The sequence below is a fragment of the Cajanus cajan genome, chromosome 7 (genome assembly GCF_000230855.2).
Source record: "Cajanus cajan strain Asha chromosome 7, NIPB_CcT2T_4, whole genome shotgun sequence".
Lineage (NCBI taxonomy): Eukaryota > Viridiplantae > Streptophyta > Magnoliopsida > Fabales > Fabaceae > Cajanus > Cajanus cajan.
Window position 1 is genome coordinate 42,173,894 of NC_138523.1, and position 11,196 is coordinate 42,185,089.

The window sequence follows — 11,196 nt, forward strand, 5'->3', positions numbered from 1 at the left end:
AATTAAAGAAGAAATAAAAGCAATGAACTTTAATTTGATATGTACAAAAAACTATTGCACATGTGAAGACCATACATGCCGGTGGGATGGTTGTGGAGTTAATGAAATTTTAATAAAACCATATTATAAAATTAATAATAAGTGAAAGCACTAATGCGCCCAATAGTTAGTTGTGTATAATAAAAGTTATGGTTAAAAGGGGTAGGTTAATTATTGAGAAAAAGATGTTTTGTAAAATACAGATACAAGGCTATGGTAATGAAAAGGGTTAGCACGAGCGTACTAATAGAATAATTTCCAAATTTCGTAGCTTAAAGCTATTATCTATGCGTCTACGTGACCAAAATGGCCTAAATATAACTCAATTTTATTACTTTTGTAGAGGGAGAGTCAAAATTTTAAATGAGTGGAGACAAAAGGGGAGATGAGAGAATTCAATATCTACCAAAATGGAAACTAAGATCAGAAGAGTAATTTGCAGCACCCAACGGATTTCAACAGATAAGGGATAACATGCATTATTTCTGATAAAAAACAAAAATTTGGAAAAAATTGTTCTTTCCACGTAATGATGGAACTTTTCAAAGAAATCATGACATGGATGAATCGCACATAAAGCTCAAAGAGTAAAGAATGGATAGCTCCTATTAAAATTTTTTTTTTCAGACACAAGTTTTCCAAAGGGGTATTTCGCATTTCGCTTTTCACAGACATGGACGGGCTCATACTGTAGCGTGTGACAATGAAATTTTCCTTTCTTTTTCTTCAGGAGATAGACTATATAACAATTAATTCAGGTTTTTGAATCATTGAGGACTCAAGTTAGTTAGTGAGATAATTTCTGTCGCAACTTTCTAAGATTAATTTCTGACTATCAAATTTTTTATCTTCAGTTACAAGCATTTTTTTTTCCCTTCACTTGATTATAATAATATCATCCAAGGTGTCCCACCATTCCTGCTAGAGACATCATGCTCACACACACCTTCGATAAGACATGGTATACTGTATCAACCCCATTTTTTCACCTTGCCAACTTTACAACAACAAGTCCTATTTCACATTGTTGAATCTCTATCCGATAGATCAACTATATAATTGTAATTCGACCCTTATATACATTAAAAAAAAAAAAGTGAAGAAAATATATACAAGGAACCTTGTTGACTATGACCTCTCTCTCTCATGGGGCCTGGCTCTTATATTAGTTCAACTTCTTTTCTCAGTTGCCAGTTCATTTTCCTTCTTTCATATCATCTCTCTCGCTGTCACATTCTCTCTATCACAGAGCTTTGCTTCACTGCCACTACTGCTGACACTTCTCATAGGAATAATGAACAAACTTTGTGTTAACTGAAAAAGGTTTGGTCCTCACTCGTCATTGTATAGGTAATTAAGGGAAGGAAAAAAAAACACTACAAATGGGAAGGCACTCTTGCTGTTACAAGCAGAAGCTTAGAAAGGGTCTTTGGTCTCCTGAGGAGGATGAAAAGCTTCTGAGGCATATTACAAAGTATGGTCATGGATGTTGGAGTTCTGTGCCTAAGCAAGCAGGTAATTGTTTAATTATATGTCCAACTAAGCCTATTTTATTTTAATGTTCTATAGCATATGAAAAAGAGAAAAATATGTATTGGCAGGTTTGCAAAGGTGTGGTAAGAGCTGCAGGCTTAGGTGGATCAATTACTTGAGGCCTGATTTAAAGAGAGGAACATTCTCACAAGAAGAAGAAAACCTTATCATTGAACTTCATGCAGTATTAGGGAACAGGTGATTGTAAATTTGTAATTCAGTCTCTCTACTCATGATTGAATTCACCCCTTTTTCTCTTTTCTTTTCTCCTGTGCTTAACATTTTTTCTTTTGCAATATCCTGTGCTGTCTCAGGTGGTCTCAAATTGCAGCACAGTTGCCAGGTAGGACTGACAATGAAATAAAGAATCTGTGGAACTCTTGCTTGAAGAAGAAACTGAGGCAAAAGGGCATAGACCCTGTCACTCATAAACCACTTTCTGAGGTTGAGAATGGAGAGGACAAAGAGAAAGCACAAGAAGTGTCAAATGAATTGAACCTCCTGAAATCAGAGAGCTCCAAGTCAGATTCAGCTTCCTATGAGCATAGAACATCAATTTCTCCAAAAGCCTATGCACCTGAAATGGATGGTTCTTGTAGCTCCAAGATTGAAAGCAATTACGTAACCAATTTCAGCAAAGACTTGTTCCTAGACAGGTTTATGAGTAGCCGCCAAGAGAGCTACACTAACACCACTAGTTGCCAGCCCTCAGATTTGATGGGGAATTTTCCCATTCAGATGAGTTATGCAACCACTGAGTGTCTCCCAAATGATTCAAATTCTAGCCATTGGTTCAGCCAAAATGGAAGGCCTTTTGATATGAACTCTGAAATCCCTTTCAATGCTGCTGCCACTTCTATTCCTACACCTACAACCAACTTGTTTCTCCCTAATAATTCTTTTTGCTACAAGCCCTCACTTGCTGTTCCCTCTGACAATGTTTCTACACCCTATGGATCCCATTACTGGGAGGCCACTGCCTCAAACAATAGCAATAGCAGCATTAGGAGTGATAGCAGCACAGAGATGAGAACAAGCAGCCCCTTAAACTTACCTTATTCTTGGGGTTTGGCAGATTGTAGCACCTCTACTAAAGAGGCTCAAATTCATATGATGGAGAATCATGCAGAAGAAGCTAAGTGGGATGAGTATCTTCATAATCCAATCTCTATGCTGGCTTCTGTACAAAACCAAGCTCCTGAGTCCTTATGCAATGAGATAAAAACATCCATGCATTTGGTACCTGATAATACTTTAGGGGCTATGTTACCTCATAGTCATACTAAGCAGCAAGAACCGTCTCAAAATTCTAGTATCTTTTCCAAGGACATGCAGAAGCTCAGGGCAGCGTTTGGACACATGTAAAAGGAATGGAGATGAACAAAGATTTTAGAAGGATTGCTATTCTTAGTACAGGTGTGTGAAACCACAGATTTTGCTCTTGTATGTAGGTCTAATACAAAACATTTATTTCATCTCCTTTCTTTTTTTGCTTTGTTAACATTTGTGAGCCAAACCATTTGTCTTTACTTTTTCTTCTACTCGGGTGTGGGATAGAATTGCAGAATAAGGATTGATATTCTCTCTTCTTTCTACTCTTTCTTTCTTTCTTTCTTTGCTACACTGTAACCGCAATGGTGAATTTGCATGTCCAAGTTCCAACCCATCAAAGATTTTATTGGTCCATGCAAAGTTTCATTTTCATTTTAATGCCAGGGACAGAGTTACTTTACCTGCAAACAATTCCAGAATCCAAGGTATGATCTTCTTTCCCACTTTCATACCATTGAAAATGACACTAAAATAGTGTAACCATCACTTTTACCAATCCAAGGTTCTAATGGTTGTCCATCGTTTTCTAGACAGTAGTAGAATAATATATTCACTTCCACAGTAGCCTTCAAGTTTTGGAGTCGATCCTTTCATGCAACATGACATGCCATGTGTAAATCTTATATTAATTTTTATAGGGTCTCGCTTATTTACTGTATATCAAGAAAGAGATTGACACAACTCGCATCATTTGGTCGCGTGAAATTTAAATATGAGAGAATCTATTAGTGTAAAGTCTTGCTTTCACTTACACAAACGAGACCGTTAGTTTTCCTTTAAGAAATTACAACTGAATAATTTTGCTCTCCTCACCAAGAAAATGACATGACCAAAATGAAGGTTAATTTTAAAAGCAGAAAAGAGATTAATTTAAGAGGGACTGTTTCCCCCCAATAGTTTTAGCTGGATATTTTTTGACACTAGAAGCATATTAGAAATATATAAAAAAATCCCACCTCAAAGTTATAAGTGAAAAAAATCCAAACTCATATTATAAGAATGCAGAAAAGAGTAACTAGCATATGGTCACGTTTGGGCAAGTTAAGTGACACCATTCAATGGCATTGATAAATTGAAAATCGCTTATTTCCGTGCAATGAGACAAGGACTTGCAAGCTAACATGGGCCACATTAAGTATGGCCATGTCTTCGAGTTTCTTTAAGACACTTAAAAGTCGAAACATTATCTTAAACAACGCATTGCTAGCAACACCTCCAATTTGAAGAGGTAGATCAGCAACTAAGTTCCATTATGATTTTTTTCTACACGCTCCAAATGTGTCATTATTTGACAATTTTGATTACCTACCTTCTTACTTTGTTAGAAAAGGCAATATATGTAGCATAAAAGCCCAAAACAAAATTTTGTACATCAAAGTGCATGTTTAAACGTCAATGTTAACATTGACATGTTCATTTAATTCCAGTACTATATCAACATATACGTGCGAGACTGAAATTATAGCAAGTACCTTTACTTTCCTTACAGAGAATTTGGACAATGGAAATAAATTAAAAACTACCACACATTCCACAGTAATATTTAACACAGTCAGCATAGAACAAAACATAACTATGTTATTGATTTTTTTTTCCCCTTTTTTTTTTTTTTTTTAAATTTTAATCAACACTGCACTGCACGGTAAGGTAAATGAATGGAACAGCAAAGAAAATACGTACATGATAGTGACAGGAGAGAGCCGAGAATCATGAATTGTGTTATCAAATAAGTGAATTACATGCATGTATAACAGTTACTATGTAGCTAGTACATCTAACTAACCAAAACTGTTAGTAACTAACCTTGACCAAAGTTAGTTAATTAGTCATCAACTGATCTTTTTCTTTTGGTACTTAATTAATCAACTAATCTAACTCAACAAGTTAGTGATGTAATATATTTGTTCATATATTATAAATTAAATTTTGTATAACCCATGATTTCATTTTCTCATTTTCTTTATTAAGCATTATTAATATTTTTTATATTTCAAATTACATCTCACACGGTAATCTCACCACATCTAGAAGAAAAAAAATCCTCCTCAACTATCTCCAACTACTCTATCCTTTTATTTTTATTTATCTATCTTTTTAATCACATATATATCTTTGAATCTACCATCTTTTCTACTTGTAAACTATATTTCAATGGTTTCTTTTAAAAGAAATTTTCAATACTTCAAAAATGAATTTATATTCTAATTTAAATTATTTATCATAAATTCAAAAATAATTTATATTTATTTATTACAAATTTATGGATAATTTATTTATTAAAAATTTATGAATAATTTTTTTATTACAAATTTAATTATAATATAACTTATATATTTAAAATATTTATTATAAAATTTAATTACATACAAAATTGAGGGACAAAAAGTAATTAAGCTTTCAAAATACTATAACTTCCATTCTCCATATATTATTAAAAGCTAGACTTGCCCAAAGTAGACCAGTCCATTCGTGGCTCTCTTATTGTTGGGCCGCTGAATGATATAATTAGAAAAAATGAGTCTGGGCTTCAAAAATAGGCTGATCCAATGTAAATTTAATGTTTGACAATGTAAGACTTGAGTAGTCTAAATTTAATGTAAACAAAGGAGAGGAGAATGAGAAAGGACACAACTCACAAGGGTGTGGGAGGGTTTGGAATAAAATAGGATGAAGAGTGAGAAAAAAGAGCAAAGTGGTTTGAGTTATACAGATCTTTCTCTATCACTTGACACTAGCCCTGTTGCTACTTCACCTATTGCAAATTACCCCATCTATATAGTCCCACTATGTTTTCTACATTACACTGTTTTTTTCCCTGACAATCTATCAAGATTAAAAGATAAGACTACCAATGTATTTTTCAAATTTGTCGCACTTTCTATGCTTCGTCACATGTTCTCTTTAGTGTTTGAAAATGAAGTCATAATAGAATATAACTCACATCAATGTTGGAGAAGTCGATGGCTAGAAAGTAATGACTGACCTACATTAAACTAAGGGTGAACAAATGCATCTCCCTCATTTTAATTAAATTATAAGGGTATATTTAAAAATATTATATTTTACATTTTTTAATTTTATATATTTATCGCATTAGTCATTGTTTTCAACATTTATGTTTTTCTTTTCATATATGATGATGATGATTATTAAGTTTTATTTTTATTATCTTTTTCATCGTCTTTTTACACCAATTTGTCATTTTATGGGATCATAAGACGCGTAACCTATTTAAAAATGCCGTGTAAAAACGGTCGTTAAGGGGGGAAAACAAATTAATATTGTCAATGATAGAAAGGTGGCAGCAGATTCACGAATTCACTGTCCATTTTTGGATATTCTAACCAAAAGTAGATAAATAAATGACTACTACTAATGAATCTTATTGACATCACTTATTATCAGTGATAATGACGATAAATACTCGATTGTATTCTCAGCCAAGAATGGTCTTTCCATAATAATTAATGAATGTTGATTGTTGAATGAATACTCATTGCAATTACAAGGATTAAAGTGTAATGAGGAAACAACAAACTTTTCTCACTTAAAGTTAAACACCAGATTATGGCAGCTGTTGTCACACGGGTAAGCACAGTCAATAGCTTTGACAGATTCTCGATCAAAATACCAGTCTCCAACAGCAACTGCAATTGGCTGCATCATAAAAGATTATTTTGAGATAAATAAACAGAAAAGTGGGAAAGGCATGAAGCTTGAGAAGTGAATTATGAATATCTCAAGGCACTAAAGTCTTTCGTTCAGACTAATCAAATTTGAGTTTGCAGTCAAAAGAAAACGAGTTAGTTTTTGGAAAGAGCCTAGAGTCTGAACAGATATAATGGAACATTACCTTTTTGTGATTTTCAATTAATTACAGCCAATAATAGTGTGTTCAAAAGAATGTGTTAGAAAGAATGTTGCTAGTATTTTCTTTTTGAAATAACTATGTTTTGTCTAAAGACAATGGAAATCTAAATTGAGCGTACCTTGTCCTCGATAAGGGGAGAGTCATCAGCAAACCATGTCTCTTGTCTCTCAGATTGACAATGAGCAAAACAAGAATTTATGAATAGTCCAGTTTGAGATGACCTTGAGAAGTCTTTAATGTCACTCAGCATTTGATTTCTAAAGTCTGTTTCAAAGAAGAGATATGATATGTTACGATGAAATCAAACAATTGCAGATGTACCTTAATTGCCGTGAATCATTCATGTTAGTAGACATACCATTTATTACAAGAAAATAAGAAATTTGCATTAATGTACACAATTTTATGCGCATAATTCACTGTAGGAGATTGAAAACACCTTGGAGGAACTGAAGTTGAGATAAGCTACAATTTGCATGGTTTGATTTGCAGTCATTCCAAGAGCCCAGGGGATCAGCTGAAGGTGGGGCTAAACTGGCTTGGACCTGATGAAAATATAGTTCACATCATAAAAAAATATTGGTAATCAGGTAGAAGCACCTTTAACAAATAATAATGGTGTCAACATAAATGATCATGGTAATTGTTATTCCTGGTTTGACGTCGGACCCAGTTTTTTAATTATGGATGGTAAAAGTCTTAAGTCCTAGGTTTGTGAAATGTTAAATCCATAATTTTATACCCTATTGTATTTGTATAAGAGAAAAATAATTGACCACTGGAACCATTTGAGGCAAATGGCAATCTCAGACAATAAATTAGTCAAGCTAGAACTTATGGAGTCATGCGATAGAACTTCGAAGAAAAATGTGTTCCATGTAATTAGCATATAACCAGGCACATCATTAAACATAATACAGGATAAACAACGTACTAATCCATGTTATATACCTGCCACACATCATAAGCTGCGTTGAGTAGAAACAATGGGGTCTCAATATGTTCGACCATATTCTGAGGGAAGAAGCACTGTGGGAAGAGACTCCAGATGATTAAAATTTGAATGTCAAAAGAAATTTGAAGTTACGAATATCATGGCATCCAAAATAAGAATTACCGAAGTTGGATCCAATTGGTCGAGACAACTTTTTGGCAGATTTTTTTGCACCTCCTACAATTTCAAGACATCACCGACATGACATATTTGTACAGGTAAAACTAATGAAGAATATACTCCTAAAGTTGTGTTTTAAGATCATTAGTCTTTCCTTGATATAGTATCAAACCATGCATGACTAAGCAGGCAATAGATTGGTCCTTGCTGATTCCATTATTGATGAATAATATCTAAATATAACCATAACCACATAAATCTACTAATCCATATCATTAGTTATTAACTTCTGTCCAAAAAACTTTTTTACTACAAAACTAAATTGAACGTTACCTGTAACTGAACCACACCTCCAAACAGATTCCTTAGTGTGCGTCCACCAGATACATCAATTCTACATGATTGAATACATAACTAATTATAACTACGTTTCTAAGCAAGGAAACAAGCTAGAGGATGTAATATAATGAAAATTTTAAAACTTACGCATCAAGAAAAAAACCTGCATCACTCAAACATTTCACTTTGGAAGATTTTGGAAACAAGCTCCGGAACTCATCACAATGTATTATGGATGCCAGACCGCCCGCAGAGCATCCAGAGAGAAGTGCCTGATATTCATTTGTTGATTAGCATTCATGCATATGAGAGACTGAAAAAAAATATAAAGAAGAGACATAGGAAACCTGGTCAGCTTTCTGCATTCCTTTGGACATTAATTCCTCCATTGCAGCCAGCCATATTTTTTGTCCTCGAAATTGAAGCTGTGCAGACTGAAAAAAGAACCAAATTCCCATATCAATGTAAAAACAAATTCCAAAACAAAGGATTTTTATTTAACAACTAAACTAACTCATGAGCACTAAAGGGTATATAAGAGAAACTTGTTCAATATAAAAGTTATGTTATCCGCACCAACAAAGATTTAAGATTCACAAGAAATAAATAGATTTGTTAGTTTTGCATTTTAAATAGTTTTATAGGATAACATACTGGAATTTTGAAAATTTATGTGCTAATACTGTGAGAAATCATATTGCAAAATGTTCCTGCATGAGGTGCAAAACATGACACATATGACTAGAAGAATCCTATTTATCATCTTCTTAAGCGAGTGCTATATTAAAAAATAAAAAAAGAAGAAAAACAAAAACAAAAACTGTTAAACAATATGTCAAGTCAGTGAAACAAAAGAAACAGTTATGTTATTTGTTGCGTGTGTAGCCATAAGTTTGTGGCACTAGCTTTCCTATTAGAAATTAGTGATTTTATTATGTAGCTGGATTGATTAGATGTGCAATAACTCAGATTTCCATGGACATATGAAGTCTGTTAATAGAAATTATAGAGATAAAAAAAAAAAATTAAAAAAGTGGCATGTTATTCTCACTGACCTCATCTTCACTATCTCCACTGAAAGACGCCCCATCACAGTATCGTAATTTAACTCTGTTCCAGTTAAAGAAATCTGAGCATGGAAGATTACATCCAGAAACATGACAGAACACACAGACTTTAGTACGCATAAGTTGTAGCCTTCGGGAGGGCAGAGTTCAATTTATTGAACTACAGGTAAAAAAAAATGCATTCATGCTCAGGGTAAAGGGAAAAACCAGGATTTTCTTCAGGTTTGTTGCTCAATATTCCCGTGAATGGTATTTGACTTTCCATGTATTTTGAGGAACCACGGCGAGTATTTTTTCTATAGACACAGTTTCTAATGGTGTTACACCATCCTCCTCCCTGCAGATATTCAAAAGGTATCAGTGTGGTTAAATAAACAATTCAAATATTAATTTTAAATCAAGTAACTTTTTATGGTATTACACAGTCCTCTTTAGTATACCTTCTTAATATAGATCAATGAACGGCTAGAACAAAGGGGAAAATTTTAAAACTATTAAACCTTGAAAACATTGTTATTAAAACTTGAACATTCTTTACCTCCAAATGAATAAGCCAACTATCTGCACCAGATCCAAATCCACGATCCAAATGGTAACCAGGCAATGTTCCATCCAAACAGACTGGCATTATAGGACAAAAACATAAACCTTATTTGCCAGATTTCAAATCAAGTAACAAATTTATGCTTGAGTGAACATCTTTACTCTTTTCAACAAAATAGGTTTTACCATCAATCATGAAAAACTCGGCCAATTCAAATAAGCACACACATAATGATGTCTATCCTTCGAATATTTTGTTATTAAAAAGCATACTTGGTTCCATAATTCATAAAAATAAGATGCATAATCAAACAATAGCCATTGCAAGGAGAGACAGACAAGGGACATTTGTAAAAGGTCAATCTCCATCTCAAATTCCGCCCACTATGGTACCTCAACTTCGAATTCTGATTAGGAAGTAACTAACTTTCAACGATTAAAGAATAATATTGGGGGGAGAAAAGCAAAGAAATGCAAGTGTAGCAAATAAAGAGAGAAACATAAAAGGACCAATCTCTCAAATATTGTACACATATTTTAAAGGAGAATCAAGAAAAGGGGTTTAGCTACAAAATGTGGAAGTTGATGCAATAGCTCAAAGGTATATTATTATATACAAGATTCTCCTCTAAGGAAAGTAATCCATCAAGCGATGCTTACAACACCCAATTAATACCCTTTGATGAGACATGATACAAAGAATGCAATGTGAAGGTACCAGTAACAAAGAAGCTGAAAATGTAATTTTCAGAAAGAGACACATCATAGAAAGAAACCGTTGAAAAATAATTCAGCAGAGAGAGAGAGAGAGAGAGACCAGCTCCTTTAGAATCAGCTCCTTGAATGAGAGTGAGGTCGACCATAAGAGGTTGAGGTTGAGGTGAGGAGGAATGCCTTGTTGAAACGGCATTGTTGTCTAAGAAAGAAAGCGGAGAGAGTGTCTCAGATCCGAAGGACAAGATCCCAGAAACAAAGCATGCAAGTTGAACAACGAACACCAAAACCAGCTTCATTGTCATGTTTGTGAAGCTCACAACGTTGTCGTTGTTACACTCTCCGCAGCTATAACTACTTAATCACACACTCACTTTATCTCTTGCTTTGTCTTTCACTATTTATTTGCTTTAAATGAGAACCGTTGGCCGTTTCTCTTCTCATGTGGAGGAAACAAAGCTTATCTTACTGCTAACAAACACACACAAAGATGGTAGACCCATGTCGTAATTTTCATGATGTTGTTTTTCTTCAAACAATCACGATTCACGATATTAAAGTTTAATCTATCATGTCTTTAAAATTACGCAATATCTTCATCATGAAGCGATTCCTCTTGCTTTCTAGTATTTAGTATTTAGTTA

The 11,196-nt window shown here is 33.8% G+C and overlaps 2 protein-coding genes across 2 annotated transcripts; one reads left to right on the plus strand and one right to left on the minus strand.

Moving 5' to 3' along the window:
- The first annotated feature begins 1,120 nt into the window (after positions 1 to 1,120).
- On the plus strand, positions 1,121 to 3,256 carry MYB55 (myb domain protein 55). Its single transcript, XM_020370571.3, has 3 exons — positions 1,121 to 1,554; positions 1,641 to 1,770; positions 1,887 to 3,256. The coding sequence occupies exons 1-3, from the start codon at positions 1,422 to 1,424 to the stop codon at positions 2,935 to 2,937; spliced, it is 1,314 nt and encodes a 437-aa protein (XP_020226160.1). The 5' UTR covers positions 1,121 to 1,421; the 3' UTR covers positions 2,938 to 3,256.
- A 3,059-nt stretch (positions 3,257 to 6,315) lies between these two features.
- Positions 6,316 to 11,174, minus strand: LOC109807881 (pectin acetylesterase 12). Its single transcript, XM_020370573.3, has 12 exons — positions 10,656 to 11,174; positions 9,834 to 9,916; positions 9,503 to 9,632; positions 9,284 to 9,357; positions 8,576 to 8,662; positions 8,376 to 8,500; positions 8,223 to 8,283; positions 7,893 to 7,946; positions 7,727 to 7,804; positions 7,215 to 7,320; positions 6,894 to 7,039; positions 6,316 to 6,561 (listed from the first exon to the last, which is right to left on the minus strand). The coding sequence occupies exons 1-12, from the start codon at positions 10,855 to 10,857 to the stop codon at positions 6,448 to 6,450; spliced, it is 1,260 nt and encodes a 419-aa protein (XP_020226162.1). The 5' UTR covers positions 10,858 to 11,174; the 3' UTR covers positions 6,316 to 6,447.
- Between the last annotated feature and the right edge of the window lie 22 nt (positions 11,175 to 11,196).

Excerpts from the sequence above, each read along its gene's own strand:
- MYB55 (XM_020370571.3), top strand. The coding sequence starts at position 1,422 with ATGGGAAGGCACTCTTGCTGTTACAAGCAGAAGCTTAGAAAGGGTCTT. Across the intron at positions 1,555-1,640 it reads TTCTGTGCCTAAGCAAGCAG|GTTTGCAAAGGTGTGGTAAG; the intron begins GTAATTGTTTAA and ends ATGTATTGGCAG. Across the intron at positions 1,771-1,886 it reads CATGCAGTATTAGGGAACAG|GTGGTCTCAAATTGCAGCAC; the intron begins GTGATTGTAAAT and ends GTGCTGTCTCAG.
- LOC109807881 (XM_020370573.3), bottom strand. The coding sequence starts at position 10,857 with ATGACAATGAAGCTGGTTTTGGTGTTCGTTGTTCAACTTGCATGCTTT. Across the intron at positions 9,633-9,833 it reads GTTGGCTTATTCATTTGGAG|GGAGGAGGATGGTGTAACAC; the intron begins GTAAAGAATGTT and ends GAATATCTGCAG. Across the intron at positions 7,040-7,214 it reads TCAACTTCAGTTCCTCCAAG|ACTTTAGAAATCAAATGCTG; the intron begins GTGTTTTCAATC and ends TCTTTGAAACAG.